The 22,778-nt window shown below is 45.0% G+C and overlaps 1 protein-coding gene and 1 non-coding gene across 7 annotated transcripts in view; both read right to left on the bottom strand.

Moving 5' to 3' along the window:
• The window catches only part of AP1AR (adaptor related protein complex 1 associated regulatory protein), a 31,098-nt gene that overhangs the window by 7,975 nt on the left and 345 nt on the right, over positions 1–22,778 (bottom strand). Inside the window, exons 2-9 of one of the 6 annotated variants that reach the window (XM_036450567.2) lie at positions 13,547–13,595; positions 12,062–12,088; positions 8,432–8,457; positions 6,180–6,276; positions 4,838–4,936; positions 2,953–3,011; positions 2,285–2,358; positions 911–1,039 (exon numbers count right to left, since the gene is read on the bottom strand). In XM_036450567.2, coding sequence (XP_036306460.1) covers positions 911–1,039; positions 2,285–2,358; positions 2,953–3,011; positions 4,838–4,936; positions 6,180–6,276; positions 8,432–8,457; positions 12,062–12,088; positions 13,547–13,595 — 560 coding nt within the window. The remainder of the gene's footprint in view (positions 1–910; positions 1,040–2,284; positions 2,359–2,952; positions 3,012–4,837; positions 4,937–6,179; positions 6,277–8,431; positions 8,458–12,061; positions 12,089–13,546; positions 13,596–22,778) is intronic. The other 5 variants (XM_036450568.2, XM_045586016.1, XM_036450569.2 and 2 more) reach the window with 5 other exon arrangements.
• Positions 20,012–20,143, bottom strand: LOC118726210. Its single transcript, XR_004990239.1, has one exon. It is a non-coding gene; the product is annotated as a small nucleolar RNA SNORA11 (small nucleolar RNA).

Here is a 22,778-nt window from a genome sequence, read left to right as displayed (position 1 = left end):
ATCAAAATATGGGCAAAAGACCTAAATAGATACTTTGACAGTATACATACAAAAGGACAACAGACACATGAAAACCTGCTCAAAGTCACTGATCTTCAGAGAGAAGCAAATCAAAACAACAACGAGGTCCTACCTCACACCTGTCAGAACGGTTATCATCAACAAATCAACAAACGACAAGTGCTGGCGAGGATGCAGAGAAAGGGAGCCTCGTGCACTGCTGGTGGGAGTGCAGACTGGGGCAGCCGCTGTGGAGAACAGTATGGATTTCCTCAAACAATTAAAAACGGAACTTGACCTAGTGATCCCACTTCTAGGAATATATCCCAATAAACTAGAAACACCAATCAGAAAGGATACATGCACCCCTATGTTCACCAAAGCTAAGGTTTGAAAACAGCCTAAGTGCCCATCAGTAGACAAGTGGATTATAAAACTGTGGTACATCTACACAATGCAATACGATGTGGTAAAAAAGAACTCTTACTATTTGCAACAGCATGAATAGACCTGCAGAATATTATGCTAAGAGAAACAAGCCAGTCAGAGAAAGATAAATATCACATGAACTCACTCATTTGTGGAATATAAAGAACAATATAAACTGATGAATTAAAATAGATCCAGAGACACAGAAGCATCCATCAAGCCAGGGAGGGAAGGCGAAGGTATGAGATCAACCAAAGGACTTGTATGCATGCATAGAAGTAAAACCAAAGGACACAGACAGTAAGAGGCGGGGACATGTGCTGGGGAGGGGAAGCAGCTGGGGAGAGGTCAATTGGGGGAAAAGGAGACATGTAATACTTTCAATAAAAAATAATTCAAATTAAAAGTAAAAGACCAAGTTGATTTCTATAAACTAACAGATTAAACTGTACATGTCAGGTAAATGGTGAATGTCAGATACCTTCCTCATCTTCCCACTCCAGATCCAAGGACGTGCTGTCATCATTTCCACTCGTCGATTTGGTTTTGGTCATTAAGTCACAACTGCTTTCTGTATTTGGTGTCAAAACGGTGGCATCTGATGAGAGTCCTGGAATATACACCAAATATAATTAAGTGTAATGAGTACTCATTACCACAACCACTTACTCTGCAGGAATCTCTCTCCCCTAACACTTCTATGCCTTTTATTATTATAGAAACAAGGACAAACCATTACATCTGTAAGCTTGTTTAGAATAACATACAGCCCCCCTTTCTTTTTTGTGTTTCTGCCATCTAGCAGCACAGCAAATATGCAAATGTAAACAAATTATAAACTTTTCAAATATAATGAAGTCTATGTATTATCCTATATAATAAAGAGCTAATATGCTATGGTCATCACGCCACCATGCTGCTCAGACACTCAACACTGAGGCGAGAGGAATGAGGACCAGCCAGACTGCGGCCCAGGAGAGGTCCTGGCGCCAGCGGCTGCACGTGAGCCTGTGGCCTGAGAGAAGGACAATCCTCACACCCCACGGTCCCCATGGTGCTGGGCACCAGTGGCTGCACCTGCGCCTGTGGCCTGGAGAGGGACAAGCCATCCACCCGTGGTCCCGGGTGCCTGCAGCTGTGGCCCAGGCCAAGACGCCCGCCTATGGTACCCTACGGCTACAGCAGCCTCGGCGAAGCTGGCCCTGGAACCTGGGTGCCTGTGGCCAGGCAGAGGGAAGGAAACCCGGGTCCTGGGTACCTGCAACTGGCCAGAGGAGGGAATCATGGGTTCTGGGTGCGGGGTGAGGCAGAGGTGGTTAAGGGCAATCAGGCCAGCAGGGGAACAGTTAGGGGAGATCAGGCAGGCAGGCAAGTGGTTAGGAGCCAGCAGTCCTGGATTGTGAGAGGCAGTCAAAGGGGTACAGGCAGGCTGAGGGATGCCCCACCCCCAGTTCATAATAATCCATTACAAAGGAGGGCAAAAACAAATGAAAAGATAAAAATGACAAAGCAAGTGAAAAAGGCAGTCTGTATTTAAGATGGACACTCCGATGCTGCCATTCCTGGGAGTGTCCCTCTGCAACACGGAGAACAGCTTTTCCCTCAGGAATCCTGAGTTACAGCTCCCACCTCTTTCCTCTTTCCGGGGGAGGCTGGGGTCAGAGTAGAACTACAACACGAGGCCCTGACTCCGCACAGAGATCTGCAGAAAGGGCCAGAGACTGCTCTCTCCAACTCCTATTGTGTATTAAGGACTCGCACTGACCATCTGGGCAACAGGAACCAAAGGTGGGAGTTCCCCAAAACAGAGCTGGGATGGAGATGTAAACATACACAGAAAGCTTTAAGGACTTACTGCTACTTTGAAAAACTTCATACTGTGACTTTGTATTTCGCAAACAAGATTCAAAGTTGTCTTCTGGTCCTGAGCTGTAATAAAGTGGAACACTTGTTGTGCATATTCATAGTAGATGGCACATATGCATGTTTAAATTAATGATGCCATTTTGGCTTGACAGTCTGTCCCACACAAACTCATAATTACTGCACCATTAGAATAACAATGAAAACAGGTCTTAATTTTCTTAATGTTAGCAATGAATTGAAACTAAGATTTTGGCTAATTCTGATGTCACATCTCCAAGCTTGGCCATAATTCCCACTTCACAATGTACGAGAATGCACTATGGGAAAGGAGCTCAGAATGAGTAGGAAACACTCCTCCAAAACTGATCAGATTGTAAGAGCAGAGGGGTTCAGGAGATACACAAACAACAGGCATAAATGGCTTATCCAAAGGCGTTCAGTGTTGTGGCATCATTTCTATACACAAGACGTGGCCACTCTTAAAACTGCCACAAAATCCATTTGAAGAAGTGACCACTTTTCAACGTAAGTCAATGTCCTTGGCATTCTTGCAAAAGCGTGTCTTTGACAGCCACGATCCCTGGGGGGCAGGCCGGTGGGATGTCCACAGACACGCAGCGCCGATGGCGCTTCCTACCCGAGCATGCGCGGCTGTACCTGTGGCACGCGGCTCCGCTGGAGGGGCGGCATCCAGGACCGGCGCCCAGCCTCTCCTGCTTGGAAACACGAAGCGGAACAAAGTCACTGCCGCACAAGCAGAGCGTTAAGACCAGCCATGCGATGCCAAGATGCGCTTTTTTGTAGTTTGTAAAAAAAAACACAGAAACTTAGGAAGTTATTCTATTGAAGTCTTTCCCCTTAAATTCACCCGCTACTTCTACATTCTCATATTTATGGTTATTATGTCTCTAAATTTATTCATCCGTGTATAATCTTTAACATTCCGTGTTTTAAAAAGATACATCCTTCACAGTCTTTCACACCTGAGGAACTTCCAGTGCGGGGAGGGCTGCAGGGCAGGAGGGACCATGCACAGTGCAGGAAGCTCTGTTCTGGGGCAGACTGCGAGCTGACAGTGATTAGCTGTGTCCCTGGGAGTCCCTGCCTTCTTGTTTGTTCAGCTGTAAATGACAGGGGCTGTAACACCCAGCACACTTCCAGGCTGCCGGGAAGACCTGCTGCACCGCGTGCCCCTGAACAAACTGTGTGGCGTGTGCTGGGGAGGCTGTGGAGTCTGTACATGTTCCTGTAGCAATGTCCGGTCTGGGAAGAGAAACGCCAGCTGCTGCATATGCAATGATTTGTCTTTAAAAGAGTTGCCTATATTATAACCAGAAAAATACTTTTAATTCTTAGTAGAGGTGAGTTAATTTTTAAACTTTCACACTATTTAGAAATGAAAAAGAAAAAGAAAAAAAAAGACATTCTCCTGTTTATTATTCTGCTGAAACACACATGTGCGAGTAAGATAAAAGACACAGGTCACACAGAAATCCTACAGCCCTTCACGGGCACGGCGCTTTGGCTTCTCTGAGCTACAGTCATTGTCTGTGACATGACCTCTGCCCCGGTTGTGAGCAGACAGAGCACCATCCAGGCAAAGCGTGTGGGAGACACTGAGCGGGACACTGGCCGAGTCTGCTGAGCTGACCTTGGGCTCTGCCGTCCCTGAGCTGTAGGATCCCAGCCGATACAGCTCATCTCTGTCCCTCCGCTTCCTCTGCTATGGGACTCAACATATATCAACATTAGACCTAATACTTCGATTGTCGGGAGGATTGAACAGGTAAGACTTGTGACCTGCTGAGGACAGTTCCGGACACTCAGCCAGGCTCCGTGAATGTTGCTGTGAGTTCCCGGCAGTATAGTGCCGTATACCAAGCATGACAAACTCGTGGCCCATGGGCCGCATGCCTCATTTATTTGGCCCATGTTAGCCTCTGAGTTTGACATGCCTGCTGAACACCATGAGCACTGGTAAGGTATGGCGAATCTCTTGCCTTCTCTAATAACATGCTAAAGTCTTCTCAAGGCTCAAACTCCCAATCTCCCAAAGACAAGAATGAAGATGAGAAATATACAATACCCCTGGGGGGCCAAACTGCCGGCTTACCTCATCTAGGAAGGATAGGAAATTCTAGCAACTCGAGGCCTTGTTTTGAAAACAAAAACAAAACAAAACAAAAACAGAACAAAAAAACTTGACAAAATTAAACTTAAAAAGGCTAGTTTTGCCCCATTTCTGTCTAAGAGTATGTTTATTTTTCCAAAAGAATACTGGGTTTTAGAAAACTGAAGCTGATCTTTGGGATAGACAAGAGCTACGCCTGCTACCCGAAGGCAAACAGCACTCAGCATCAAGCGCATCATTGGATGTCATTTCTACCTGTTAAAGTTCAACTAATTTGCCTTAAGTTCCTAGAAATGCAGGCAGAAGTACATTTGTTACACAGAAGCCCCAACTGTCGGGGACAGAAGAGCTCGGCTACGGCTGGTCAGAGAGAAGCAGGACAAGAGCCGCCCTATCGCAAGGGTCCCTCACCTCCAAGAGCTTTCGCTGCTTTGCTGCCCTGGCTGCTTCTCGCTGGGCAGCGTACACAGCCTCCTCTTCTAGTCTTAGCTTCTCTTCTTGTAAGGCTAACTGCGCATGAACAAAACATGAGGATTAACAGAATCAGAACCTGTCTAACTGCTTTCAAAACAAAATGCTTCTACTCATAAAAATAAAACATTGATCCCTTCAAAGCATGGCAGAACTCAAACTTTTGTGATTTCTCGTTTCAACTTCTCCTTTTATAAAACAACCCAAATGAAGCCAATCATATTACAGAATTCTCTAGAAGCTAAAATCATGCAGTAGCAGCATGTAATTTGCATAAACACGGAAATGCTTCTTTCTCAGAATTCTCACCAACAGTCTCCTGCCTATTGGCCCTGATGGGGTGAGGGTCTGGTCCGAGGCCAGTCCTCTGACGTCTGCCACGCGAATGGCAGGAGCCGGGCTCTGCGCCCAGCCCAGCCCCTCCTGACGATCACTCCTCGATGCTCACATCTCCGTCCCGCCGTCCCCAACAGCACACTGACTGCCCTAGTGACCATTTCAAATAAAGCTTAAGCATCACATTTCAACACCATTTTTTTTCTTTAAAGCTAATATTCTCTAGTATAGGTTACCTATTGTAATTACAGGCCATTCTGTGAGTACATTAAAATAATACAGCATTTATGACTGTTAGAAGCAGTTGACTCACTAAGAACACATACATCTTTTAATTTATTTTTCATTTTTTATTAAGGTATTATATGTGTACATATCTTACCATTGTCTCTCCCCCACCCCCCGCCATACATCCCTCACCCCCAGTGTTTTGCGTCCATTGGTCATGCTTATATGCATGCACACAAGTCCTTCGGTTGATCTCTTATCTCCCCCACCTCTCCCTAACCATGCCGCTGTAATCTGACAGTCTGTTTTGATGATTTACTGTCTCTGTATCTATTTGTTCATCAGTTTATAATGAAGAATACATAAATCTGAGATAAACAAAAAGACTTTTCAGAAACCACACTTACTGTGAAGCAGTAAAATTTAAAAGTTCGTTTTAAACACACAGGTGCATGTGTCTGTCCTGCCGGAGACCCTACTTATAAATTAGGATATTATCTTTAGGTGCATGTATTCTCTTCCTTTTTGGCTGTATATGGTTGCTGATAAATTAAATCAAACTGAAATAAATTATAATAGGCTGAAATAATTTTTAACTTTTAAATAATTTCACGTGTATATATCTAAATATAGGTCCAATATATTAGTCAATGACAACTTTCCCCTATTAAAAGACCCTTTATAGTAACATACATAAAAGCAATATAAGACTACTAACCTCCTTTTGAATTTTCCTATCAAGATCTTTCTGTTTCTCAGCAATAGAATCATAATGCCTCTCTCTCAGGTCAATGATTTCTTCCTCAGTCAGAGGCCTACACAGAAAAATGAGGGAGAAAAAGAAACAAAACTTCTGATGACTCTGAGTCCAAATAAAACGCTTAAAAATGGAAATTCTGAAATTTACTATCAAAGTGTATTAACGCAATTTGATGTTGTAACCTGTGTTAAAGAGCACACGTCCTAACACACGCCACGTGTGGTGGAAGCTGAGGAAGATGGCACATTATCCGAGTGCTTTGGGAAGAAATGTGACCTCCATGGCCTTCCCCTGGCTCCGCTGCACCCAAGCCCCCCTCACTGTGCTTCACAGCACCCCTCGCTGCCGGCTGATCGGGTGCCGGCAAGGCCACTCCCGGCCAGCGCGTGCCCACGTGGGGCCGAGGCGCTTTCTCCCCACACTCCCCGCCTGCACGCACGCCGCCCCCCGCCCCCACCCCCTCACACACGGAGGCTGAGCTACACAGAAGGCCCGGCATGCCCGAGCTCGGCCGGCGACCCTCACACCGGCCGCCTGCCTCCCCTCCACGCTGGCCATGGGCATCCACACTCCCTGCTCCTCACCCCAGCGCCTTCCTCTCCGCACTCGGCCTCACGCGGCTGGGAAACAGGGCGGCGCCGCCGCTCCCCCCATGTCTTGCCCTCTTCCTCCCGCTGCAGCACCCGGCCTGGCCCAGGCCACGCTGCCCTCACTCCTGACCCACACCAAGGCCGCCCAGAACCCGACAGCTCCCCCGCGGCCCATCACCTCAGCCTGCCGCCAGCTTCCACCTCTGCCACTGCCGGAGGGAGGAAAGAAGGCAAACCCTTCCTCTCGCCTAGACCCATCGTATCACACCCCCCTCCCCTTCAGCCTCAATCCCGCGGGAACACCCCCCCCCCCCCCACCAGCCCCAATCCCGCGGGAAATGCAGTCAGGCAGCAGCAGCGCTCAGCACGTGGCAGGTGCTCTACCCACATGAACTGTGTTCACCTCACAGCAGCCCTCCACCGCAGACCCAGCCATCGCACGGCGGAAGGGACAGGTGGAACCACAGGCTGCGGCCGAACTGGGACCTGAGCCCGCAGGCTGCTCCCTGCCATTTCCCACCAGTCCCTGGTCTCCCAGCTCCATCTCCAGTCACGCCAGCAAAGGGGACTGCGGCGGCGGGAACACCTGCTCCCTCGGCTCCAGCACGTGCTGGTGCCCTGCCTCCCCCAGACTCCTCAGCCCACCCTCCTCGGCCCCCACTCTGGCAGGTGATGCCAATGCCAAGACCGATCGCGGTCTCAGCCAGCCAACAGGTGACGTCCCTCACTTCTTTTCCTCTGCCAGGGCATGTGCGTGTGCTTGTTTGTTTGGAGGTCTAACTTATAGGAAACAAAATACAAATGTTCCGTGTTCAGTGGTTTAAGTTGGGACAACAGTACACTCTGTAGCTGCCAACACCAGGAGAACCCTCCCATCTCCACCAGGTTGCCTCGAGCCTCTTCTCAGTCAATGCTCATGACTGCCCTTCAGCTTCTCTCCTGGAAGGCTCCCCCTGCGGACAGCCGCCGGTCACCCTTCAAGGATGAGCCAGATGTGCCTCCTCAGAGAATCCCGAACTCGCCTCCCTTCCCCATGGGGACAAAGCGCCTTTCCTCCAGGCCTCCTTGAATGCTCGACAGCCCTTCCTGCCCCATACTGAACGGACTCTTTAATCTGGTGCCTAGCACAGTGGCCGGCCATAGGACAGTGCTTAATAAGCGTTCGCTAAACGGCACAAGGTAAAGAAATACACATTCAAATATGAAACGCATTTAAATGTTCTCTTGATGTTAGGAACTCTTGAATTCAAGTTAAAGATAAATGGCTCTTTTCAAGTACTAGCTCAAGTAATTTTAAGTAAATTAGATTTTTAAAACTGTAATTAGTAAGAGAAGCTTTAGAACATCATAAATAAAAGGATAAAGTTTAAAAAATTAGAGAAAATATAAATGGTTTTTAAAAAACAAGCATAAAACAACTTAGGTTCAATAAGAAAGCACCTAGCACTTATGTGCATTACATTCATGTCCACAGCCATCCTTCGCGATGGGCGTTATTTGCCTGAATCTGGCAGGAGAAGAGCCAGGTCTGTGGGAAGCAGTTCAGAGCACACAGATGACAGCCCGGCCCTCAGAGCTGCTGCAGCACAAACCCAAGTTCCTGAGGAAAACCCGCCTTACCTGCGCCTGCTTCCTGGGCTTTCCCCCTGTACAGAAAAGGAATCAGACAATCAAAATGCTTCATCAGCTTAATTCTATTTCAGACAAGCCAATAAAAACTTTACTTAACCAAAATATTCCACTTACCTTTTTTTTTTTATCATCATGGTGAACAAGTTTGGTTATTTAAGAGCTTTAAAATTTTACTATTTTGCAAAGGCAAAAATTCAGTTTAATAACCTCGCTTAATTATATAACAATAAATTACTGGACATTTCTTAAAAATTTTCTAACAAATATTTACGCTACACCCATGACTCGGACCAGACATGCTCTCCATGCCTTCATCCCTCACGGACCCTGGGTGTAAGCTCACCTCCCAGGTCAAATCATCAGAAGCCTCTCAACCAGCTCACCTCTATCTACAGGACTCCCAGGCTCATGCAAAGCAACCACCACGGGCGCCCGCATGCACATAAAGGGAGGAGGGGAGGACAGGGTACACAGGGTTCGCCCTCTGTTTTCAGCTCTCTCTCAGCTGTGTTCCTTTTACAGCTATTACATGCCACAGTGTTCACCCCACCCATGCACAAATTCATGCACCGGGCCTCTAATAAATATTAATACACACACACATTATATAGGTATATACACTGAGTGGCCAGATTATTATATGTTCAGAGATCATATCTGAATAAAAGAGTAATATGCAAATTGACCATCACTCCAACACACAAGATGGCTGCCCCCATGTGGACACAAGATAGCCAGCAGAGGAGGGTAGTTGGGAGGGATCAGGCCTGCAAGGGAGGATAGTTGGTGGTAATCAAGCCTGTAGGGGAGGGCAGTTAGGGGTGACCAGTCCGGCAGAGGAAGGAAGTTGGGGGTGACCAGGCCTGCAGGGAAGGGCAGTTGGGGAGGGGGGGCCCCAGGCCTGCAGGGGAAAGCAGTTAGGGGTGACCAGGCCTGCAGAGAAGGGCAGTTAGGGGTGACCAGGCCCCCAGGGGAGGGCAGTTAGGGACAAACAGGCTTGCAGGGGAACAGTTAGGCATCAATCAGGCTGGCAGGGAAGTGTTTACGGGGGTGATCAGGCTGGTAGGCAGAAGCGGTTAGGGGCAATCAGGTAGGCAGGCAAGCAGTTGGGAGCCAGCAGTCCTGGATTGTGAGAGGGATGTCCAATTACACGTTTAGGCCCCATCCTGTTGGACATCCCTCGAGGGGTCCCAGATTGGAGAGGGTGCAGGTTGGGCTGAGGGACACTTCCCTACCCCAACACCCCTGTGCACGAATTTCGTACACCGGGCCCGTGGTATTAAAATAAGGTGTCATGCAGAGACATAAAACAAGGTTACACACTGATTAACAGATGAAACTGTGGGAGAACCCTTGGCACCTAATTCTGTTATATCCCCGAGGAGGAATGTTCTGGTTCCTGCAGGTTCAGTTCATTCTCACAAATGAGAATCCACTGTCTTCATTTTCTTCCACAGGATCTGAAATTAGCTATAGCTTTTTTTTTCCCCTCCAAAGGAAACCCCAACTGATTTCAAAACTGATTTGGGCTCATGTGTCCGTCTTACATATTATAGTTAAACTATTCACATCTGATAGTTACAATATATGGCTAAGGAAGAGCAGAAAAATTCTACATGTTCCAAACAAATTTAGGAAATAGCACTGCAAAACAGTTCAACCAAACCCAACATAAACTATGATGCGAGAAAAGGCTGTTAGCAAAAACAAAAGCAGCCAAACACAAGCACTTTAGCACAAACGGGACCACAGATGCCTTTGAAGTGCAGTGCAGCCCTGCCGGCAGCTCAGGGGCTGTTGTCATTGGGTCCTGACCTGCCAAAGCTGCAGGCTCAATCCCTGATCAGGGCACAAAGGAGAATCACCCAACGGATGCATCAAGAAGTGAACAACAGATATCTCCCTTCTCTCTTAGAAACATTTTAAAATCAGTATGATGCTGATTTTAAAACTATATTTAACTATACTGAAGGTTGAAGGAACTCGTACATTTAACATTTGTCAGAACTTTAAAAATATCAGGTTAGATGTTGGCTTTCACTGTGTTAATAAAAACAAACAAACAAACATGGAGATGAAAGTGACGTATGACAAGGAAAAGAAACTAGGTTCTATGAAACATTCAAACATCAGGGGGAGATTTTACTGGGAAAGCAGAAGGGAAGAGCTTCCTAAATGTGTTCTGTCCTGTGACTAGTATGTATGCTATTTATAAAGGACTTAGACCAGATTGCTCTGGGAAATGCCGAGGTGAACAGACTTCAGTGATCTCTTTCACAACAGCTCTCCTCAGGACCCTCAACAGCCAGTATGCACTCCGAGACTGGCCTCCACACATGCTGGGAAAGGCTGGGCTGAGAAATGACTTGAATGTGGTTCGACACATTTTCCTCTTTTCTTAGAAAACAAAATGGACAGCAGGTCAGAGCCTGCAGGCTCTTCTAGCCTCACTCATTTCAGAGGCGTGGGGTGGGGGCCGCGGGAGGGCAAGTAATGGGCACAAACTCACGCAATTCACTTCGGGAGGATGAACATCAGTAAATTAAACTCTTCTCACTGCCCCAGCACACCGACAGACACCCCGCTTCACTAGCCCTGCAATGTACTTAAAAAAAAATAGGATAATGTTTCTGTACTTGGACTGCACCTTAAAAGTGACGAGTTTTAGATGAGATAAAAAGCAAAAAATCAACCAAAAGTAACTGAAAGAAAAGATAACAGCAAAAGTCAGAAACTGATTGTAGAATGAACATGTATAAATTCCACCCTCAGAAATTCATGAGAACAATGGTTAAAGAATAAGTCTACTCTGGATTGTGAGGAATTTACCTTATAGCAAGAGGCTGGAAATATCTCTTTTTAAAGTTCCTTGAGTTCTAAAGAATGCTTTTAAAACCTGTGTTACATAGCTGATATAATAATATGCATAACTATATAAAAATTAAATTATATATAGCATTACACATGTTCTATAGTAGAAAATTCTGAATTATTTGCTAATATAAATTAGTGAAAGACAAAAATAAAGAACAGTAAAAATAAAAAAAAAATCCTAATTTAAAAGTAAATAATGTAAATACTATTTAAAAATGAGCTGAAACCTCAGTGGATAGAGCATTGGCCTGTGGACTGAAAGGTCCCAGGTTCGATTCCTGTCAAAGGCATGTACCTTGGTTGCGGACACATCCCCAGTAGGGGGTGTGCAAGAGGCAGCTGATTGATGTCTCTCATCGATGTTTCTAACTCTCTATCCCTCTCACTTCCTCTCTGTAAAAAAATCAATAAAATATATTAAAACAATAAATAAAAAATAAAAATGAATTAATTGCCCGACTGGTGTGGCTCAATTGTTGAACAAAGAGGTCACTGGTTTGATTCCCAGTCAAGGCACATGCCCAGGTTGTGGATTTGATCCCCAGTAGGGGACGTTCAGAAGATAGCTAATTAATGTTTTTCTCTCATCATGTTCCTCTCTGGCCTTCCCTTCCTCTCTCTAAAATCAATAAAAACATATTTTGAAAACTTACATTAAAATGAGGAAAAAACCCTGAATTGTTAGAACTAATTAGATGACCAATGAGATTGATACGGACTTTGCATTATTATGGAAATACTTACTTCATCACTTTCTACTAGATTCTCAAACTGAAAGAACAAAAAAGCAATGTTAGGAGAGATATCTGTCTAAGGTACATATCCCACAAATAATGATGTCACATTTTCACCTAAAAAGTAAATATCTTTTTATACATCAGTTCATTTGATATATATTTAACAGTCCTACAAGACAGCCAAGATAAGCTATCTTTTTCATTTATGAATTTACATAAAAACAAAAAGGAGACTCACAGCAAGTTTTTACATAGAGAAACAGATAAGCAAAACTTTCATCTGAATTGAACATTTCATACAGATGTTTTAAACCCACACAGCTAGAATTTCCACTTGAGTTCAGATGAACTCAATGTTATTAGAAGGAAAATTATTCAAAAAATAGGGACTGAAAAGATACCCAAACAAGAATTTATTTTATAATGTTTATATTTACTCATCTATTTATTCATATAAGTATTTGCTGAAGATTTACTAGATGGGAGTCACAGCTCCCAATACTCTTTCTAGAGATAGATATGGCCACGTCAAGTTACCTAATGAAAGTCATTACTGTAAAAATAATTGTATTTTAAGTATAAATAATTGATAATCACTTGAAAGAATAAAGCTTTTCCTGGCTAGCGTGGCTCAGTGGTTAAATATCAACTTATGAACCAGAGGGTCACAGTTAAGATTCCCAGTCAGGGCACATGCCTAGCTTGTGGGCTCGATCCCCAATGTGGGTGTGCAGGAGGAGACCATCACTGATTCTGTCTCATCACGATGCTTCTTTCTCTCTCTCCCTCTACCTTCCTCTCTGAAATCCATAAAAATACATTAATAATAATAATAATAATAATAATACAAAAGAAAACCATGAAAGGTTCAGAAAATTCAGGACTAGAAAAAAGTCAAGTACAGTGCTCAAAGCTTTGGAGCCAAGCAGTTAGGACTGGAATTTAAATTCTGCCACTTATAGGCTGTGTGTGCGAGCCCACTGTCTTCACCTGCCTAAGCCTCCAATTCCCAACCATAAAATGGGATGACTGCCACATGTTTACTATGATAGTACTAAGGGTTACGAGCAATGGAATTCAACTCCGCGGTGGAGTAGCTGGTATACAGGAGGGCAGAGACCACGGTAGATCCCACTATTATTATGTTTTACACACAAAGACAAAGTGACTCAGGGATTCTACGGTGGAGTTGCTGAACGTGCTCTAATTCCAGGGCCCTCTGCACGGGGCAGGCCTGCACCTCCTGGCAGCCACTGCCTTACTGACAAGAGGGCACCTGGCCTTGTGCCATGAAGTGGAAAAGGAACTAGTTTTTTAGTAGAAATGAATCTGTTGTCCACATTTCCTTGCACACCCCTCCTCCCAAGCAATTATTTCCTCTTCACCAGCATCAATAACACTTAAATATACAGTCCTGATCTTTCCTCCTTAATTAAAAAAAAAACACCCTCCTGAAAGCACTATATCCAATCAAATTACTCACTCTACTTACCTCTATTGTTAAATGCTCACCTCTTGAGCATGTTCTAAAATATTTGGATCTGGGAAGAAAGACAGAAAAACAACTTTAAAATCAAATTTAATCCTAAAACTGAATTAATATGATGGGGTAAAAACATTTTCTCTAGAGCAACTTTAAATTCTTTAACATATAGTATCTTATATTTATAAAAACGAACTACCAAGTTTACCTATAAATATAGTCTAGATAGTTACGAGTTAATTTTTCCAACTAGGGCCAAATAATGACTTTAATTTTAACCGTTCTATTCACAGTATATACATATATCAAATCACCATGATGTATACTTTAAATATATATTTTTTAATCTTGAGGTTATCACAGATTGTCAGATTGCATATGTTTTTTCCCCAAAGTTCCCCTCCACCTGGTTCCCACTTCACCTTCCAACCCCATGCCCTCACCCCCAACTATTCTCGTCCATAGGTGTAAGATTTTTGTCCAGTCTCTTCCCGCACCCCCTCATCCTTTTCCCCCTGAGAACTGTCAGTCCACTACCTTTCTATGCCCCTGATTCTATTATATTCATCAGTTTACTCTGTTCATCAGATTTTTTATTCATTTGATTTTTAGATTCACTTGTTGATATGTATTTGTTTTCACTTTGTTGTTCATAACTTTTATCTTTACATTTTTCTTCGTCGTCCTCTTCTTAAAGAATACCTTTCAGCATTTCATATAATATTGGTTTGGTGGCGATGAACTCTTTTAGCTTTTTCTTATCTGTGAAGCTCTTTGACATTCAATTCTGAGTGACAGCTTTGTTGTTTAGAGTAATTTTGGTTGTAGGTTCTTGTTATTCATCACTTTGAATATTTCTTGCCATTCCTGTCTGGCCTGCATAGTTTCTGTTGAGAAATCAGCTGATGATCCTATGGGTACTCCCTTATAGGTAACAGTTTTTCTCTTGCTGCTTTCAGCTGTGTCTACAATGGAAGAAATGCTGTGCAGGAGACACCCTTATAGGGTAGGACTTGCTTCAGTAGGGCTTTGGTGCTCACTGAGTCTGCCCCTTGAGTGTGTTGCTTATGGATCTGAAGAGTTATAATCTGTACCACACTGACCATTGGGTACAGTGGCTCTTGGATCTACAAGGAGGTGCAAAGTAATCCACCACCTGAGGCCACCCAGCAGGAGCTACAGAGAGATCTGCAGATTCCTCCTCTTTGTATGGGGTTTAAAAGTGCCCAGATGAGGCCCAGCTGTAAAACAAGAAAGGCTGCTGCTGCCAGGCCTTGGGCCTTCTTTTGGAAACTTTGGGGCTCTCTGACCCAGCTACAGTTTGACAGCTGAGAAAGGCCAGGCCGTTCATATGCAAAAGCTGCTGTGCACAGCTTGGGTGGGGTTGTAAATTTGGTGGGGTGGCGTCTCAGGGAATCACCAAAGCAGAGCAAACAGCAATGGCTGCCAGTCAGCCCTGCACCAGAGAGGCCCCCGCATCTCCATGTCCTGTGTCCCCATGCAGGAACACAGACACAGTGACCACTGCGAGCACCTCTGAGAGAGCTGCCCTGGAGCTCTGGCCGATGCCAGACAGTCCAGTTTCTCCCCAGAGAAGTCTGGGTTCCTAGAGTCTTGCCTGGAACTAGAGTTCAGATCAATCAGGATCTTGTATCTCCCTCCTGATTGAAAAACAACAACAGTGCACTGGTTGCCAGGTAGTTCCATGCGTGCCTCTGCACCTCCTACCAGTCTCAATGTGCTTTTTTCTTTCCTTCTAGTTATAGAACTTCCAGTCAGCCAGCTTTCCTGCAGTTCTGGATTATAGTTGTTTTGTCTTTTAGTTGTAGTTTTGATGTGGTTGTGAGAGGCAGCAAGTACAGGTGTATACCATTGTGGTTCTCCACTCTAAATATCTTACAATTTTCTCAATTATCACTCAATGAAGTTGACATTTTAAAAAAGGAACCATTCTCTTCTGCTATTAGTAAAACAAACATGTTTGTTGTATCTGCCCCCCAGACACAACCACAAAGTAAAACCACTTAGTATAAGTACAGGACAAACCACTCAAGTCCTTTCCTAAGCGAGGGACAAGGAGATTATGACTTTCTCTTAATGTGGTTTCTGTTACAGCTGCCAAAACTGATGCAGGAGAGCACTCTCCATCCACCCCAACCCCCGCCCTTCTCTCCCTGCACTTGTCGATGTGCCACTGAGCTGGACTCCCAGGGACACTGGAATGGTGCCGTCCAATGTCCATCCTTCACGGTCCTGCTGAGCCTGGAGGATCAGCCTGTGGCTCCTTCGTGAGTCCCTCCACCTCCTGTTTCGGCTCCTATTCTCCTGCTGCCTCTGCCCCAGCATCGTTGTCTTTTCCAAAGACCCTGCCTCCTCACATGGCGTCCGAAGCAGGACAGCATCAATGTGTCATCTGTTCCGGACATGTCTTTGCTCTAAGACCCACTTGTTCATCTTTCTCGTGGTCCCGGGCCTTCTCTAGCACCAGATTAAAACGAACTAGCTTTTCCCATCAGCCTCTCCACTGTCTGACCTTCCCACCTTGATCTCCGCCTTGGTCTCTGTGGCCCATCTGGGCTCCTGGTGACCTTTTCTGATTCTCCCTCGGCTGCCTTTCCAGCCTCAGCCGCCTCCTGACTTGCTGGCTGCTGCCTGCACTTGACCTGAGTGAGGATGGAGCCAAGGTCAGCGAGAGCTTCGTGTGTTCATCATTTACGCTGAAGTTGTGGTTTCTCCTGCAGTCATGACTCCTGTCTTCTTGTTGGTCAGGCGCAGTCCTGCTTGGCCACTTGTGTCCTTCACTTTAAGAATTATTGCTCCTTTGACTATCAGATGGTGTCACCTGCAGAGTTTCAGTCACTATCTCTTCTGCCCGAGGGCTCCTACTGGGTGAGGAAAGCAACCCTGTACATATATACATTCAAGTACACTAATTATGAGGAGAGCTGAACTGATGAAACAAACACACTGCACAAACAATGATTAAAAAAAATACAAGTGGAGAGAACCAAGATGGCAGCATAGGTAAATGACGGTATGTACCGCATCCCTTAGCCACATCAAAATTACAACAAAAATACAGAACCACCATCATTCAGAATCACCTGAAAGCTGGCTGAATAGAAGGCGTACAAGTAGAGAAGTAACAAAGGAAGCAACACTGAGATTGGTAGGAGGGACAGAGGGGAGGAACGGCTGGCCTAACACCCACATGTGCCATTTTTATAACTGGGAGGGAGATAGTCTCTGTGGAGGTCATCTGTGAGGACCAAGAGTCCCAGTACTCCTAGCCCAGGGTTCCAGAGTTGGGAAGAGAAGTCCCCATAATTTCAGGCTGTAAAAACCAGTGGGGAGTGTGCTGAGTGAGATGGAGACTGCTGGAGACACAGGCAGTTCCATTTAAAGGATCAGTAAATGGATTTACTTGGAACTCCCAACACCCAGTGGCTTTGGAGGACCCAGACTTATGAGGAGAAAATGGATTTTCTAGCGTCAAGGCAGGAACTCGAGGGCAGATTTCTCCCAGACAGAGGTGCTCATAGCAGTCACTGTTCCTGTGCTGGGACCTCCCAGGTCACAGTGCTGACTGGCAGGGGCCATATCTGAGTCTCCGTCAACCTGGCTCAAACTGTTTGCTCTACCCTGGTGATTCCCTGAGATCCCACCCCACCCAATTTGCAGCCCTACTCAAGCTGTTTGCATCAGTGTTTTCATCTTAACGGCCAGTTCCAACTCAGGGTTCAGATTTTGCTAAAATCTCTTAAAAAAGCTGCAGCTGGTGACATCATGCCCTAAACTTAAGAATCAATAAAAGACCCAAGACTCAGCACTAGTACCAGCCTGCCTTACTTCACAGTTGGGCCTCACCAGGACACTTCCAAGACCAATGTAAGTTGCAGCCATCTGCAGATCTCTCTGTAGCTCCTGCTGAATGGTCCTAGAGCCATTGTACCCAGTGGATAGCTTCAGACCATAACAGATTACAACTCTACACATCCACAAGGGACACACTAAGGAGCAGACTCAGTGAGCACTAAAGCTCCACTGAAATGAATCCTGCTCCACATGGGTATCTCCTGCACAGAAGCTTTCCCATTGTAGTAGTGTAGCTGGTCTTCACAGCCAACTGGCCTGGAGGTCAACTCCTCCCAGTGACATCAACAGCAAAGCTCAACTACAATACTGTGCACACAGCCCACAAACAGGGGCACCTAGAGTGCCCAGCTCTGGTGACTGGAGAGGCTGAGCCACAGACCCTACAGGACACATATTACACAAGGCCACTCTACAATTCCAGGAGAAACAGCAGCTCTACCTAAAACATGGGAACAAATACAGGAAAGCAGCCAAATATCAAAATAAAAGAAATGGACATATTACTGAATACAGAGTTCAAAAACCATGGTTATAGTGTTACTCAAGGATCTTCCTGAGACTTTCAAGGATCTTAGTGAGAATTTCAAAGACATAAAAAAGGACCTCTCAGAAATTAAGCATACACTTACTAATATAAAGAATAATTTACATGGATTGTACAATATAGAGGACACCAAGAATCTAATCAACAATTTGGAATATGAGAAAACAATAAACACCCAAGCAGAAGAGCAAAAAGAAAAAAGTATCCAAAACCATGAAAATAGTGTAAGAAATCTCTGGGACAAGTGTACCAACAATCATGTTATAGGAGTTCCAGGAGGAGAGCAAGATATTAAAAGCCTATTTGAAGAACCCCAAACAAAATGAACCCAAAGAGGCCCACACCAAGACACATCACAATTAACATGACAAAGGTTAAAGACAAAGGGAAAATCTCAGAAGCAGCAAGAGAAAAACAGTTAGCTACCTACAAGGAAGTGCCCATATAACTGTCAGCTGATTTATCAATAGAAATTTTACATGCCAGAAGGGAGTGGCAAGAAATATTCAGTGATGAATGGCAAGGACCAACAACCAAGATTACTCTACCCAGAAAAGCTCTCATTTAGAACTGAGGGTTAGATAAAGAGCTTCATAAACAAGAATAAGCTAAAGGAGTTCATAACCACCAAAGCATTACATGAAATGTTGAAGGGTATTATTTACAAAGAGGAAGAACAAGAAAGAGGAAAAGTATGAACAAAAAAATGGCAATGAACACATATTTATCAACCATTGAATCTAAAAATCCAAATAAACAAACAAGAAATCTAATGAACAAACTAAGCTGTTGAATAAAATAGAATCAAAGGCATGAAAGTGTGGAACAGACAGATGAATCGCACAACTTGGGAGTGGGGCAGGAAGAGATTAACCAAAGATCTTACCTAAGGACATAGACAGTAGGGTGGTGAAGGCTTGAACTGGGAGGAGGGGGGGCGATGAAGGGGGAAAAGGGGGACATCTGTAATACTCTCAACAATAAAGATCTTAAAAAAAAAAAAAAGTGTATCTTCCATCTTTCTTAACAGCCTAAAGTCATCTATGGACATTTCTTTATGCATTACCCTTATGTTCAGAGAGATATCTCTAAATGAAATAGACGTAAGTTTTTGTGTCTGCTCTGCTACTGCGACATGTGAACACGACTCCCACATGGGAAGGATGTCAGAAAGGCAGGAAAGCAGCCTCTCAAACTCGGAATGATGTGGCTATAAAGACATCTGCAAATGTGATGCGAATGTGACTTGTGCCTCCATATTATCCAGGCAGGTGTCAAGATCATGTTTTATGAAGGATAAAATCAGTCTTGTCAAGAATAGGCTGAAAAATGCAGGCTTTTGTGTTCTATGTTACTTTGCATAGAAGGTACTAAATACTCTTTTACACCAAAATGACTTAAGTAAAATATAACTGAAAATTTCTCACAAATCACCCATTAGTATTGTTCCTTTTCTTCATATTCTCCTATATACTGTTAAAATAAAATAGGAAAGTCTTTCCCTCTACTTTCTGTTTGACGTTATAAACAAATGATGATGAAGAACCTTAGTAAACTGTTCCAAAATCTATTAAAAATCAAAGGCTTCCCAAGACTCTTTTCGTCTGAACTAAAGATTGAAAAGGTTACCAATCAGATTCCTGGCAAAAATTATTACAATGAGGATGATATACAGACCGTTTTACAATTAGTATCCAATAATTGAAAGGCGGTCTAACCATTCAAATCTCAAGGGATGACCCATCAACAGGTTTTCCAAGTAGGTGTAGCCTTGACATAGGAGGTAATAATAAAGTGGTAATATTTACTGTTTAACAAACCCCTCTCTGATGAAGGCAAATTTAGGAAGAACAGATGTTCAGAAACTTATTTTATGCCCAGGAAGAGAGAAATCTTCTTTCTAAACATGTCCAAGACAGAAAACATGGATTTAAAAAGCCATTGCCCTACAAGAGGAGCCTGACTTAGAGAGAAATAGACAGGACGTTAAATGTCTATTTCCTTTTTACTTATCCCTGCAATCTGTGTGCAGCATCTTTTCTCTTATTCCTTCCATATATAGGGTGTCATGTCACAGGAAGGTCAGAGTGTTCTGCCCCCGTGAGGAGTACCCCACGTTCCTCTTGGATGTGCTGTAAACAGAGGATGTTGTAAAAAGATCGGGCTCCCTGCTCTGATCACACCCTTGACCACCCTCGGCTTTTAGAATGTTGGCACCTACATGAACCTTCTAGTTCTTACTTCCCTGGGTTACTGAATGAGACAGCTATGTATTTAAATACCAAGTGAATAAAAATTGAGCAATATAACTAGAGAATTGCAGTGTCACAGGGCAGACACTGGCGAGTTAAGAACTACCATGGTCTGAGAAGGAAAGTTCAAATAAGGGCCAGCAAAGTCAGCCTGAGGTGAGGCATCAATCATGCCTCTGAGGAGTTAAAGGAATGCTTCAAGGAATATTAAGTGCCAAAGGCAAGGGAAGGTGAAAAGACCAAGATACACTTAAGAAACCGCACTCCTTAATTCTGTCAACAAGCATATACATTAAGATCCTCCAGTGGCAAAGTACAAGATAATGCGCTGAGAGATAATGGCAACTGAATACCTATCTACAGAATAGAGAGCTATTAGACAAATATAAATCACATCAAGTTTTATTACTCCTCTAAGTTTTGGCCCTTATATGTTAGCTAGCTAGACCTAGTACTGGAAAAAAAACCCAAAACTAACAGGTAGAAAAAAATAGTAATGAAAATGAGAGGTAACCAAAACCATCTTAGCTCAGTAGATAGTGTTGGCCTGCGACTGAAAGGTCCCAGGCTCAATTCTGGTCAAGGGCATGTACCTTGGTTGCGGGCACATCTCTCTCATCGATGTTTCTAACTCTATCCCTCACTCTTCCTCTCTGTAAAAATCAATAAAATATATTTTTTAAATTGAGAGGTAAATTTAAACTAACCTGTCTGCATGCTTACTAGAAGTTGCTAAAAGAATATTAAAACTGATGTAAAACAATATGTTAACTAGAAGACTCAAGTTAGGGAACTTGAGCAAACCTACATTTATGGATTGAAGAAACAGATCGATACCAGCATCATGTGACCATGTATTTTTATTGACTGATTTTAAGCAGAGAGTAAAGCATCCATGTGCTGTTCTACTGATGCATTTACCAGTTGATTCTTGCATATGCCCCGACCAGGATGAAACCCACAACTTGGCCGGGAGGATGCTCTCTGTCACCAACTGAGCTACAGCCAGGGGGCACCATCTGACTTTCCAGGCCCACGGCCACAACAGGGCAGTCTGTCACAGGAGTTCTGTCCACAAGCAGAAAGCAGACCCAACTGCTCAGTTTGCACACACATCCACAGACAGCGACACAGGTGGCGGGGCTCCCTGCGCTGTCAGCTCCCGGGCTCAGGGAGCAGAGTCTGCAATGTCACTGCTATTCCCTAGGAAATCAGTTTGTAAAATCAACTTGAGAGTACAAAAGTCCCAGACACCAACGCAGTCCAATGTCCAATTTGGGGGGAGGGAGGGGAGGGGGGCAAACGTAGGTTAACAGTGGTTCCTATGAAAAATGCAGTAATCTATATAATAAAAGGGTAACATGCTAATTAAACCAGGTCAACCGGACACCTTCTAGATGTCCCACTTCCTTCTGGACAAAGCCATGGTGGTGCGGGTCGAGGCAGAGGCATTTAGGGGCAAGATCACGCTGGCAGGGGAGGGCAGTTGGGGGCATTAGGCAGGCAGGCTGGTGAACGGTTAAGAGCCAGTAGTCCTGGATTGTGAGAGGGACAGCATACTGCAGTTTAGTTGGATGCTTCCCCCTCCCCCCTCCCCCCTCCCCCCCCCCCCCCCCAGATTGGAGAGGGTGCAGGCCGGGCTGAGGGGACCCCCCCCCCCCTTACTCCTGTGCACAAATTTCAGGCACTGGGCCTCTAGTTAACAATAATACCACAAGAATAAATAGGTTTGAGGTCTCACAGCTGTACACCTACCTGGCCTCACCCTGTACCTGATACCTGCTTACCTAATTAGATCCCGGTACTACAGTTAGAATTTAACACCCGGCAACAAAAACACAAATAAAATGCGACCCAAGCCGAAGACTTTGCGCATGTGGTCCTTAGGCGAGACCTCATGAAAGTAAACGCAGTGACTGGCCGCCTTCCTCTGCAACAGCACGGCTGTGGAGTCAGGAACGCCCAAACCTAAATGGGCAGCACGGGTTTAAGTCCCGGGTTTCCATTCAGGGACACAGGAGGGGACATGATGCAGGACGGACCGGAGGGAGGCGTGGGCTTATGTCATCAGAATCCAGAGTCCAAAGACCCAACTTAGAAACCGTTTGGCCTCCGAGGACTCATGCTACGCCACCTTATTACCTAATAACGTCGGTTAATGGGACAGACGCCGAAAACTTCGTGATCTCTTCTAGAGAGCGTCAGCACCTGCTTCCTACACAACGCGGCTGGGCCCACATTTCCAAGTCTGAGTTCCGGGACACATTTATTCGACAACAAAGCTGACTTCAAAGGGCTCTGCTCTCGCCTTCTCAGCAGCTTACCAAAGCAAAGCCACACAAATGGACGACCTTGGAGTTCCAGTCCCTGGCGGATGGGACTCCCGGAGCGGTCACTCCTCTCCAAACCCCGCAAAACCACGGGACAAGGGTGCGCGACCGCTGTCGGCAACGAGGCGGACGACGCGGAGACCCAGCCCCGCGCCAGGCCGCCCGCGCCCCGGGCCGGTCCTCCGGCTCCCGGCGGGGCCGGTCACCTGGCGAATCGGGCGCGGAAACCCCTCCCGCAG

Source organism: Pipistrellus kuhlii, unplaced genomic scaffold (genome assembly GCF_014108245.1).
Source record: "Pipistrellus kuhlii isolate mPipKuh1 unplaced genomic scaffold, mPipKuh1.p scaffold_m20_p_21, whole genome shotgun sequence".
Lineage (NCBI taxonomy): Eukaryota > Metazoa > Chordata > Mammalia > Chiroptera > Vespertilionidae > Pipistrellus > Pipistrellus kuhlii.
The sequence above is the reverse complement of the archived record's forward strand: the minus strand, read 5'-3'. Positions and strand labels throughout refer to the sequence as shown.